Source organism: Saccopteryx leptura, chromosome 3, assembly GCF_036850995.1.
Source record: "Saccopteryx leptura isolate mSacLep1 chromosome 3, mSacLep1_pri_phased_curated, whole genome shotgun sequence".
Taxonomy (NCBI): Eukaryota; Metazoa; Chordata; class Mammalia; order Chiroptera; family Emballonuridae; genus Saccopteryx; species Saccopteryx leptura.
In genome coordinates, this window is record NC_089505.1 from 5,990,360 (window position 1) to 6,003,410 (window position 13,051).

A 13,051-nucleotide genomic window follows, 5' to 3' on the forward strand; every position below is an offset into this window, starting at 1 on the left:
GCCACTGCTGTCACGGGAGAACTGGGTGCCGTAGCACATGCCCGGGCCACAGCAGGGTCCTGCCTCGTGACCATGCGAGACGTGGCAGAAAGCACCCTTTCAAAGCCGTGACCCCGCTGACCTCTCTTCCCTTCCCCTCCTTGCAGGTACGAACAGCCCAAGTGTGACCACGCGGCCAGGGCACACCCGGCCCGAGCGCGGGACCTGTACCGGGGCCGGCAGCTCCAGGGTGAGTGGGACCAGGCTGTCAGAGGAGCGGCCACACAGAGCTTCCTGTCGGGGGGGGGGGAGACCGCCTGCTGCTGGGCCCGGTGGCCGGGCCGTGTCCTGTCCTCAGAGCTGTCACCAGCGAAGGCCGCTTGGGGGCAGTGGGGGTGGGGGTGTGCCCGGTGGCCGGGGCCGCGTCCTGTCCTCAGAGCTGTCACCAGCGAAGGCCGCTTGGGGGCAGTGGGGGTGGGGGCCGAGCTCTGGGCTCAGTGCTGGAGGCGCAGCAGGGGGAGCCGCACGCCTGTGACCCGACATGTCAGAGAAGGGAGCGGTGTCCTCGAACCTGGGATGTGCCACATCTCGGCGTCCAGACCTCAGTGTCCACACCTCAGTGTCCACATCTCAGTGTCCAGACCTCAGTGTCCACACCTCGGTGTCCACACCTCGGTGTCCACACCTCAGTGTCCAGACCTCAGTGTCCACACCTCAGTGTCCACATCTCAGTGTCCAGACCTCGGTGTCCACACCTCGGTGTCCACACCTCAGCGTCCACACCTCAGCGTCCACACCTCGGCGTCCACACCTCAGCGTCCACACCTCGGCGTCCACACCTCAGCGTCCACACCTCAGTGTCCAGACCTCGGCGTCCACACCTCGGTGTCCAGACCTCAGTGTCCAGACCTCGGTGTCCAGACCTCAGTGTCCACACCTCAGTGTCCAGACCTCAGTGTCCACACCTCGGTGTCCAGACCTCGGTGTCCACACCTCAGTGTCCACACCTCAGTGTCCACACCTCAGTGTCCAGACCTCAGTGTCCACACCTCAGTGTCCACACCTCAGTGTCCAGACCTCAGTGTCCAGACCTCAGTGTCCACACCTCAGTGTCCAGACCTCAGTGTCCAGACCTCAGTGTCCAGACCACACCTCAGTGTCCAGACCTCAGTGTCCAGACCTCAGTGTCCAGACCTCAGTGTCCAGACCACACCTCAGTGTCCACACCTCAGTGTCCAGACCTCAGTGTCCACACCTCAGTGTCCACACCTCGGCGTCCGGACCTCAGTGTCCACACCTCAGTGTCCACACCAGACCTCAGTGTCCACACCTCAGTGTCCACACCTCGGCGTCCAGACCTCAGTGTCCACACCTCAGTGTCCACACCTCAGCGTCCACACCTCAGTGTCCACACCTCAGTGTCCACACCTCAGTGTCCACACCTCGGCGTCCACACCTCAGTGTCCACACCTCGGCGTCCACACCTCAGTGTCCACACCTCAGTGTCCAGACCTCAGCGTCCACATCTCAGTGTCCACACCTCGGTGTCCACACCTCAGTGTCCACACCTCAGTGTCCAGACCTCGGTGTCCACACCTCAGCGTCCACACCTCGGTGTCCACACCTCAGCGTCCACACCTCGGTGTCCACACCTCAGTGTCCAGACCTCAGTGTCCACACCTCAGTGTCCAGACCTCAGTGTCCACACCTCAGTGTCCACATCTCAGTGTCCAGACCTCAGTGTCCACACCTCGGTGTCCACACCTCAGTGTCCACACCTCAGTGTCCACACCTCAGTGTCCAGACCTCAGTGTCCACACCTCAGTGTCCACACCTCAGTGTCCAGACCTCGGTGTCCACACCTCAGCGTCCACACCTCGGTGTCCACACCTCAGCGTCCACACCTCGGTGTCCACACCTCAGTGTCCAGACCTCAGTGTCCACACCTCAGTGTCCACACCTCAGTGTCCACACCTCAGTGTCCAGACCTCAGTGTCCACACCTCAGTGTCCACACCTCAGTGTCCACACCTCAGTGTCCACATCTCAGTGTCCAGACCTCAGTGTCCACACCTCAGTGTCCACACCTCGGTGTCCACACCTCAGTGTCCACACCTCAGTGTCCAGACCTCGGTGTCCACACCTCGGTGTCCACACCTCGGTGTCCACACCTCGGCGTCCACACCTCAGTGTCCAGACCTCAGTGTCCAGACCTCGGTGTCCACACCTCAGTGTCCACACCTCGGCGTCCAGACCTCAGTGTCCACACCTCAGTGTCCAGACCTCAGTGTCCAGACCTCAGTGTCCAGACCACACCTCAGTGTCCAGACCTCAGTGTCCACACCTCGGTGTCCACACCTCAGTGTCCACACCTCAGTGTCCAGACCTCAGTGTCCACACCTCAGCGTCCAGACCTCGGTGTCCACACCTCAGTGTCCACACCTCGGCGTCCGGACCTCAGTGTCCACACCTCAGTGTCCACACCTCGGCGTCCACACCTCAGTGTCCACACCTCAGCGTCCAGACCTCAGCGTCCACACCTCAGTGTCCACACCTCAGTGTCCACACCTCAGTGTCCACACCTCGGCGTCCACACCTCAGTGTCCACACCTCGGTGTCCAGACCTCGGTGTCCAGAGCTACGAGGAAGCAGGAATTCAGATGTTTCCCTGCATTCCTTTTGAACTGGCTCAGGTGTCCAAGCGGCAGAAGCTAAGGGTCCGTAGAACCCGAGTGCGGTCTTTGCACCAGGCGCGGTCAGTCACAAAGCTCTGTGTGGAAGCGGACAGGTGCGTCGACACGTGTAGCTACTGAAAACACCCTCACGAAAGGCTGTCTTATGGCCGTTCCTTCAGAAAGCCCACGCGTGTGCCATACACCAGAACGGGCCCTGGAGCGTGTAAGCCCGCCCCAAACCCCCGCCTTCCCGGGGTGTGAGACTAGAGGCAGCCACGTGACGTGAGGACAGGGACTGACCGACCGGAAAGACGGGCGCGAGCAGCTCCGGCCGCCCGGGAGTTGAGGGTGGGCAGACGGGACTGGGCCGTCCCACGGGGACCTCGGAGGCACAGGGAGCGGTGTGCTCCCTCCTGACCCTCTGCTCCCTCGGATTTCTCAGCACTGCGCAGGCTCCTCCAGAGCCTCGGGGACACACACTCCGTCTGTGGCGTCCTCAGTGCGCACACGCTGCTCTGGGTTCAGTCTGCGCAAAGTCCCGCTTGGGGACGCGCTGTGTTCTCGCGTCATTGGTGCTGTGAGCAATAAGGAGGGTTTGGGGTCTGACGTGTGAGGGTGTCTCTCTGCTTCTAAACAAGGGCGGGGAGGACGGAGCAGCCCCAGGACGGGTCACGGTCCTCCACCCGCACGTGTCCAGCAAGGGCATTGGAACGGCTGGAACGGAAGGACCCCTTGCAGGACCAGGGCTGGGGGCACGGCCGGGGGCAGCCAGCATGCCCGCTCGCCCGCCCCCACCAGCCCTGCGCGTCCCAGGGCGCCTTGTCCCCGTCCAGACCTCCCCCAGCTCCAGTGGGTGGTGTCTTCCTGTGGAGGCGGAGTCTCGGTGACACGGTGACAGTGTCGTCACACTGTTTTTCTCTTTGCCCACAGTCAGCATGCTGGTGGGAGGCGGACACACCCGGGTGGGGGACAGCCTGAAGCTGCAGGCTCCCGGCTAAGCACCCTTGTGGACGGGGACGCGGTGCGTCCCCTGTGGGAGGAGCTCGGTCACAGCGGAAGCCGTGCCCACTGCTGTCCTCCACCAGAGGACGTCTCTGCCTCCATCGCCTGGGCTCTCCTGCCTTGCAGTCGGCTTCCGCAGGGGTGGACAGACGTTCTCTCCACAGGAAGTAGTGGATTAGCACGTGTTCTGCACAGAGAGCCGTCAGTGAACGCTTGCTGGTCTTACGTCACAGAAACATCTGCGATTTGTGCTTTGTCCTTGAGGGTCCAGGAGTCTTGATTTTTTTTTTTAATCTTTATTTTTATGTAGCGCAGTCTTGTAAAACCACATTGTTTCTAACCGAGCGGCAGGGGGCTCCTGCACCTGCGCACGGCTGTAAGTTATTCCTGTCCTGTTGCGATTTGCCATCACTGGAGAAGTCACGGCGGGAGTCAGCCCCTCCGTGTCCTCGTGTGGGGAGCGCTGAGCAGGGAGCTCTTTGGACGGCAGAACCCAGGACGCTGAAGCCCACACACAGGTTCCTGACGGCGTCTGCGGTGGCGGCTTGTGCTGTGGGAGCAGCTGCTCGTCGACACGGAGGAGCAGGGAGTCACCCCGTCGCCGGTGTCTCTGGGCTCCAGACCCGCCCTCCAGAGAGAGACGTCTGAGTGCGGGGTCTCCGCGCGGCTCAGGGAAAGCGCTGAGGAGAGGTCCAGGTCCCAGCGTGGAAACCGCTCCGCTCTGCTCTCCCGGAGGAGGACGGACAGACGGACGGTCAGGCTGTCACGACAGAGACGCACGGCCCGCCCCGCCCCCCGCTTCTCAGACACAAACCCGAGTGGCCGCACACGGCGTCTCCGGGAGGGGCAGCTGGTCCCGCCCTTGCGGGTGTTGGGAGTGTCTGTTCATGACCACTTAATCATTTCGGGTTTTTGGAGATAATTATCCTTATTAGGGAAAAACAAGCAGGTCTTAAAATAACTGCAGGACAGAGGCTGCCCTTGGTGCAGAGGAGGCTGTTTCCAGGAGAACGCAGCGGCGAGCTGGGTGGGCAGGGACTTCCAGTCATACAGAGGCTAATGCGTTTTAATCTGAAAAGCTACAGCTTTCTTTTTAAGTGGCTTTTCTCAATTTCAGCCCATGAGGGTCCTCCAATTTTCATGTCAAACTGGCTCTGACACACAGTCCCCTCTCTAGGGGGTTTGCTGATCGCAGATATTTGTGGACACCCTATTTGGGGCGGGGGGCAGACTCTCCAGCTCACACCCACGGAGCAGAAATGATGACTTCATCTTGGCCACGTGGAGGGGGGACCAAGGTCCGGCCCGATGGGCCACGACTGAGAACCAGGTCGTCATTCGGCTCCCGAGACTCTTTCGTCCTGTGAGTCTTCTCATCGGACGGTCCGGTCATCTTGGGAGACGGCGACACCTGGCGTGGTGAAATCTCAAAGGAAGGCACTGTGCCCCCGCCTAACGGAACGTCTGGCTGGTTCTCGTCCTCGGGCGCAGTTACCCCGAGTCAGCCTGCTGTCTCCCCTCCCCCTCGCCAACTCTCGCGTTAGTCTGATCTCGCCTGACAGGGCCCCGTGTGCTCCTCACAGGTGATTCGTACGGTGCGACGCGGCCAAGTGGTGTCACAGGCACTCCGCGCAGACGTGCGCAGGGGAGGGAGGGAGGGCGGGGTCCTCTGAGCCGGTGTGTCCACAGCGGGGCCTTCTCCTCGCCCCCTGGGCTCGTGGGGTCTGTGTCGCAGCACGAGGCCCACGCGATGGTGGCGATGCGTGACGGCGTCTCGCGCCCTCTGTGACCTGAGAGAGGTCTCGTCCCTGGGCCAGAGCTGCGCCCCCACGCGGGTGGCACTGGTTGTGGTCAGAGCGCCCTCTCCACAGCGTCCGGCGCTCTGTGACCTGAGGGGTCTCGTCCCTGGGCCAGAGCTGCGCCCCCACGCGGGTGGCACTGGTTGTGGTCAGAGCGCCCTCTCCACAGCGTCCGGCGCTCTGTGCCCCTCGCAGCAGCCCTGGCCATCGGGCCCCGCCCCCTGGACGCCCCTCGGGAGCCCGTGACGCGCACACAGAGCCTCTGTCTCTGCAGGGCAGGGGGGTCTCTTTTCTTAGGGTCGGTGGCCGCAGGCGAAACAGATCTCTGATTCCATAGAAACCCCAAGGGCACCCCCTGAAGTTTGAGTCATATTTTAGCACAGTGCCAAATTTTTTCAAAACTGATGATGACTCCGGAGGCCCGTGAAGGACCCTCAGCCCACCTTCCGCGTAGCTAGGCGACCGTCTGTCCAGAAGGTGGTTACAGGAAGACCACCTCCATCCACCCTCGGCTGTCGGGCTCCTCGCAGGCGGGCGAGGTCAGTGTGTCAGCTGTGGGAAAGGTCAGCCTTGTGGTTTCTGCGTCAGATCAGACACCGACTTCATAGACGTCAGCTGCTGAGCTCGGCTGAGCCGGCGGGGGGTCTCTCGTCGGGCAGGGAGCGCTCAGCTCTTGTGGGCGCGGGCAGAGCCCGGGGACCCCAGCCTAGGGAGGCCTCCAGTCCCCACCGCCCGGTGCTGTCCAGGGGAGGGCAGGTGCGCCGTGTGTGAGAGAGAGGATGTGGCACACGGGTTCGCTGTTGAGAGCCGTCTGATGAGGTCACCAGAACGAGGGCACGGCTTGTGGGGAGAGGGGAGGGGGGGCTGGCCGGTGTCCTGAGCCCCTGGACGTGGAGGGCACGGTTTTCAAGAGCGACACGGAGGAAACCCAGCTACGTCGTTATTCACGTTTGGACCCGAGTTGATGATTAAATATGGAATTGAATTTGTAGGTAAGATGACTCATCATGAGCAGAAACTTGCTTTTTGTAACAGGAATGATGGACACATCGGCCGTTAGACTCAGCGTTTGTCAGGAAGGGTGCTGCGATGAAACTCACCCGATGCCGTCCTGACCGAGCGCCTGGCCGGGGGGCTGGGAATGCGCCCCCTCTGGGATAGCGTCTGCAGGGTCCCCCGGGCGTGTGGCAGGCACTCTGCACGGGGTTGGAGGGGCCCGAGCAGACGCAAGGAACGTGCGTTTAACAAACTCTTACTATGTCTTAAAAAAGAAAAAGGTTGATCGTTGCTAAGGTCTGCAGGAGGCATACAAAAGGCAAGAATTAAAAGTAATCATTGTACTGCACTTAGCAGGCTTGCTGAGGTTTTTATCAGAATATTTAGTTATATATATTTTTCCATTTTTAGGAGAATGAGGAGAAACTGGAGAAAACTTGGGGGATATTGTAGAAATTGCTTATTCACAATAAAATAAATAAAGACAAATTGAAGAAGCAGTTTTTTTATTAACATGCAGAGGAATAATGAAGGTCACTTGAAAATTTTAAGTTACTTATAAGGAGATGTTGAACACTCTTCTACTTATTAAAACTTTGGTGGCCAAATGAAAAGAGTACCATGGCTTTTTTTTTTTTTTTACCAGTTTGTCTAAAGATAAAGAAGCTTTCTCTACATTAGGATTTACCTGTAAGGGGGCCGAGAATCTAAATTCATGAAAATCCTCAGTATTTGGTAAAATGTAGTTTTAAAGAAGCAGGAGTGTGGAGGCACCATTTCTTCCACGTCCTTTCAAGAGGACGTCCTGACCAATCCTTGAGAAGCACCTCTGTCCTCCTGCCTCCACGGCGACGTGGGCCAGCCCCGTGGACTCTCGTGTGGTCCCGCTGCACCCTGCTCCCTCCAGCCCGGTGCCCAGACAGACACGCAGCGGGCGTGTGGTCCGTGTCCGCCTGCAGCTGCCGCCTCCTGGGCACGAGCTGTCATGGGCACTTGCTGCGAGATGAAGTGAGGGCTGCATGTCACGGCCAGCCCCCCTCCCCTCTCCCCCCACCCCAGGACACCGGCCAGCCCCCCCTCCCCCCACCCCAGGACACCGGCCAGCCCCCCCTCCCCTCTCCCCCCACCCCAGGACACCGGCCAGCCCCCCCTCCCCACCCAGGACACCGATAACACCGTGTTGCGTTATCTCCTCCAGAGGGAGGTGCGTGCAAGCGTCTCCATCAGCGGGTGACACAGTGAGGGGCCGTTTTCTGCTCCGTCCCACGAGGCCACGTGGTCACCTGCGGGACAGCCTCTTGTGCTTTGCCGAGGGAGCAGGGTCCACCAGAGGGAGAGCGCTGAGGGCTGTGTGCGGTCAGTCTATGGGAGACGGCAGGTGTGGGCAGTCTGGTTGTCTGCGGTCAGCGAGCGTGAGTGGCGTGCCTTGTCTGCAGCAGAGCCGGCTCCCGGGGGCCGGGCGGTGGCACAGGCCCTGCCTCGGTCTGACCCTTCTCTGTCCCTATCACGAGCTCCTTCGTGATTTTAGAGTTGGAGGCCACACATTTTCAATTTTGCACTGAGCCCGGTGCATGAGCTGGTGGTGATGGGCAGTCACACACCGCGTGCTGAGATCCGTTCGTCCGTCTGTCCGTCCAGCATCCGTTCATGAAGAGGTGGGGTTGACATGGGAGGACTGGGCTCCGGCGGACGGGAGGAAGATCAGGGTCTGCGAATGTGGGGTCAGGGCCCGGAGAGCTTGCAGAGAGCGTGAGGACCAGCTGGGCGGAGCCTGCACGGTGCCTTTGAGGGTGTCGCCCTCACAGTCGCGCTGGGGTAGGGCTGTGCCGTTCGTCATTGCAGTGAGTTAGCGCCCTTGCCCGGCGGGCACGTGAGGACCGTGCGTGGTGGAGATGGCAGTGTTGGGAACCCGGGAAACGCATCCGGGCCACCACGAGGCCGACCCTGGAATCCAGCTTGAGTGACATAAAATTGCACAGACAAGCGGTTAAGAAAGAGATTAGCTTTCTATATAAAAAGCCTCCGGGTTCTGAGATTTGCAGGCTCCCATGTGACTTCTCGTTCCCCAGCGTGAGGTACATACAGCAAGTGGATCCCCAGATCCCCCGGCATTGCCAGGGCAGGTGTCAGGCAGATCTAACGCCGACACGGAGCAGTTCCCACGGGAGACCTGAGCGGGGTGGGCGGGTTCCCCAAGTGCAGACCCCAACGTCACGGCGCCCGAGAGGTTCCAGCAGCTGTCTGACGTGCAGCAGGAGGAACACCGTCCCGTCAGCACGAGGGGGTCTCGGCCAGCCCGGCCGCGGTCACTGGGAAGGCTAGGGTCGGGGTCGGGGTTGGGGTCAGGGTTGGGGTCGGGGTCGGGGTCAGGGTCGGGGTCGGGGTCGGGGTCAGGGTCGGGGTCAGGGTCGGGTCAGGGTCGGGGTTGGGGTCAGGGTCAGGGTTGGGGTCAGGGTCGGGGTCGGGGTCAGGGTCAGGGTCAGGGTCGGGTCCGGGGTCGGGGTCAGGGTCGGGGTCGGGTCAGGGTCGGGGTCAGGGTCGGGGTCAGGGTTGGGGTTGGGGTCAGGGTCAGGGTTGGGGTCAGGGTCGGGGTCGGGGTCAGGGTCGGGGTCAGGGTCGGGGTCGGGGTCGGGGTCGGGGTCGGGGTCAGGGTTGTACAGAGAGATGGGATGCAGTGAAGTCCTGTCGGTCATGAAAAAGCATCTGCCGGAGAAGTTAGTGCTGTTGGCCAGTGGTCCCCAACCTTTTTTGGGCCACGGACCAGCTTATTGTCAGAAAATATTTTCACGGACTGGCCTTTAGGGTGGGACAGATAAATGTATTATGTGACTGAGACAAGCATCAAGAGTAAGTCTTAGACGGATGTAACAGAGGGAATCTGGTCATTTTTTAAAAATAAAACATTGTTCAGACTTAAATATAAATAAAACGGAAATAATGTAAGTTATTTATTCTTTCTCTGCGGACCAGTACCAAATGGCCCACGGTCCGGTACCGGTCCGCAGCCCGGGGGTTGGGGACCACTGCTGTTGGCCACGTCTCGGAGACAGTGCAATTAGCTCAGAGGACAGACTGTTCTCATGCACCATTAAATATGCTACATTTGTTGTTATTCTGTGACGAATATTCGCTATCTCTTTATTAAAGCTGTTTGTTCAACATGGGTCCCTTTAACATCCCCCGCCCCCCAGTAATGGATACACTTGAAAATGACAAAGTTGCTTTCACTTGGCCTGCAACTGCTCTCAGGAACGTAGTAACTTAGGCTTCCTTCAGGGTCCGGCAGAACTGATCGACACTCTACCATGAAGCCGGCCTGCAGCAGGTTCATCCGAGTAACGGTTCTCGTGAAGGACGAGGGCAGGGAGCCCCACCCATCGCGGATTGTGTCCTGCCTGGCGTCGGCCCCACTCACCCGTCCGCTGTCCCGTGTGCATCTGCCGTGGTTGGAAGGTGCAGCCTTAATGTGACCTGCTCTACATCTCTGGTCACCTGCTTGTGGACCAGCGTGGGCGCTGTGTCCTCACCCCTGTTTCCTCAGCTCTGAGGGGGTGCCTGTCTCCCAGCCGCCCGTGCAGTCAGGCGCGCGGGTCTCCTCTCTGCCCTGGGCTTCCCCGAGCTCCTGGGGCAGATCAGACATCTCCAACCAGCCTTCAGCTTCTTCCTCTGGGTCTAGACTGAGCCGACTCTGTCGTCCTCCGGGTCCCCCTGGTTCTCCCGCTTTTGAACGCAGAATGGTCGGATCCCTGAGACCGTGCTGTGCCGTCTGTTTGTCCTTCTGTTGTAGTCAGAGTTCCTTTTCCTCTTGAGCTGGGTGAGCAGGTCATTCTTTCCACCTGCCCGTTGGGCACGTGGCCCAGGGCGGGACGCTGGGTGCAGAGTCCCGGGAGGCCCAGCTCCTGACGACTGCGGTTTTATGGTCCCAGGACCAACGCTGATGAGTGAAAACTCAACTTATAAACAAGTAGGAAAGTCGAGGGACTGGAGGCAGGGGCACGGCAGCACCTTCCCTTCACCCTGTGCATCACGGCCCCCTTCCTGCAAGCTCTTCCGGACCCTGTGCCGATGCTGGTTCTCTTCCCTCTCGTCCTGACGGCGCCGTTCGGGCTGGGTCCCTGTTGGCGGTGAGCAGTCCAGGCAGGGCGACTGACCACTCACCCCTCTAGCAGAAATGGCAAGTGGGCCCGAGACAGGCACAGCCCGGTCACCCACGCTGGACGTTGGCCCCAGCACTCTTCCGCCCAGTGTGGGCTACGTCCCAGTCCCCACCGCTGCAGCCGTCAGAGCACACAGCCCCACCCACCAGCGCCGGGGAGGACAGGCTCCCGCCCCTCGTGTCTGGGACGACTGGGCCCTTAGGAAAGCCCGAGGAAACAGCATCTGCATAAAAGGAATGCGCATGGTACGCTGGTTCCCGCGCCTCCATGCTGGACTGGCAACGTGGGGAGTAAAGACGGGACCCCTCTCGCGAGGCCGACTCTCCGATGCCAGGACAGGTCGTGAGATGACCCTGTGAAGATGGCCCTGTGCAGGCAGGTGTCAGGGGGAGGCGAGTGTCCTGTCGGCCTCGGGGAGGAGTTGACACCACGCTGGAGCCACAGGAGAGGGTGCTGGTCGCCCCGTTCCAGACGAAGAGTCGCATCTTCTCTCCTTACGGCTCAGTTCCTGCCTCAGGTCCTTTGGCTCACTCTCCTCCTCCACGTGGGTGGCAGAGGTCAGAGCGGGGCAGGTCTTCACCCAGTGTGCACGTGCTCATTGGCCTGACTCACTGCCCACCAGGCCTCCCTGCCCTCGTGCTCCCTCTGGGCTCATTCCCTTCTCGTTTGCATCAACTTTGACGTCAGCACAACACAGCACATGTGTCGGCCATGTGCTCACACCTTCCTGGAGTGAAGTGAGCGACTGCGTGCACACTCAGCGCGTGGACCCGCAGAGCACCTCTCGTCCGCCTTGTCCCGGAAACAGCCGCAGCTGGGTCTGCGGACTCGGTCGCGTTATGAAAGGTAAGGGTGTGAAGGGTTCGGCGGAGATTTCCATGAAGTCACAAGAAAGAGAGTGTTCACCCGGAGTCGCTGGTCGTGTTCTAACTTGTGGGCAGAGTTCAGGGAAGGAGAACGTGGTGTCAGTGGCAGAACCCAGCGGTGCTGACCCTTCGCAATGTGCTCAGACCCAAGCAGGGGCGAGAGTTAGGCTTTTCCCGCCGCGTTGCCTGGCAGCTGCGTCCTCCCCACGGGCACAAGCAGTACCTCCTGCTCTCCCGGCCTGAGACCCTGGTCCGAGGGCGAGTGGATGAGCCAGACACCTCGGGCATGCGGGGGGGGAGGGGGCTGCCCCAGCCCTGTCACCACTCTGTTTGGAGAACAGAGTCTTACAAAAGCTCTTGGAAACAGAACAGTAAAACACAGCTGCCCTCCGGGGAGAAAGGTCAGCCGTTCTGCGGCTACATTCTAAATAAAAATACCGGATTGTAGAAAAGATTTTTCTGCCTAAAATGAACATAACCTGAAAAACTGCAAACACTGAAGCCTCGAGTGGAGGCGTTCCGTTCCAGAATGAAGCCGCGTTTCTGTTTCTCGTGTCAGTCACACTTCGTGACAGCGTGCAGGCAGGCCCACGGAAAGTCCATGGGAGAAGGAACACGGGTCCCATGTTCATCCGCCGAGCGTGTCATTGAGAGAACCCGTCTGAGTCTGAGAGTGTGAGACCAGCAGGTGGGTCCAACGTCCTCACACATTCCCTGCGCCGTGTTCCTGTTTCCAGTCCTGCCTCTTCCCGCCGTGCGGGTGCAGTCGGTGACCGGTGACTGGGACTCACCAGAAGGTCCCTGATCCCCGATTGAGAGCCGGCTGGGCCCCTGGCGTTAGCTCTGTGCCTCGGGGCCACGGCTCTGCTGCGCAGCGCGGTGGTTCTGGAGAAGGCTGTTTGTCCAGAGTGCTCACTCCTGCAGACCCTCGCTGGTGGACGGTGCGGTCCCCTGACCTCGGGCGGCTGAGGAGGTGTGCTGTGGGGTGAAGGTCAGGCGGGCCCAAGGACACAGGTGTCCACCCTCCGCCCCAGCTGTCGGCGGGGACAGTGTCCTCTCACCGTTCCTCCGGGGTGCGCTTGCTCTCGTGCGCTGCTGGTCGCCCCAGCCCGGAGAGGAGGCGTCCCCCTGTCCCCGGGGCTTTGATCAGATTTCTGACCTCACGCCCTCCCACAGACCCCTGGTGGCCCTCGGGGTTCCCACTATGTCTCCGTGATCCATGCGTACGCAGACCGAGGAGGCCAAGGACACCGTGCGTCACTTCCTTTGGGACGATGGCGGCCCTCTCAGCCTCTCCTCCTCAGGACGCTTTGGGACTCTGTCCACTGTTTGTGACCCGGGCTGTGCGGGGCCCTGAGCTCTGGCTGCTGAGGATTTAATCACCTCAGTGTTCTGTCGTCTGGGAAGTCTGCGTCCAGTTGAAACTGCGGGCCACACGGCGTCACCAGGAGGGTTGCTGCACCTTGGTGTTGAGCAGCCTGTCGGTGCCGTGGCCCCAGGGGTGCCAGAGTCTTGGGGACCGACCGATCTGACGGGTGAGCGAGGGCCCTAGCCGCCCTCCATCGCTGTGCGGAGTGC

The 13,051-nt window shown here is 60.6% G+C and overlaps 1 protein-coding gene across 3 annotated transcripts in view; it reads left to right on the forward strand.

Moving 5' to 3' along the window:
• Positions 1 to 13,051, forward strand: part of SMOC2 (SPARC related modular calcium binding 2) — a 184,753-nt gene that overhangs the window by 127,784 nt on the left and 43,918 nt on the right. For all 3 annotated transcript variants that reach the window (XR_010750017.1, XM_066372872.1, XM_066372873.1), the window contains exon 9: positions 147 to 229. Coding sequence is in view for 2 of the 3 variants with exons in the window: in XM_066372872.1 (XP_066228969.1) it covers positions 147 to 229 (83 nt within the window). In the remaining variant the exon portion in view is untranslated. The remainder of the gene's footprint in view (positions 1 to 146; positions 230 to 13,051) is intronic.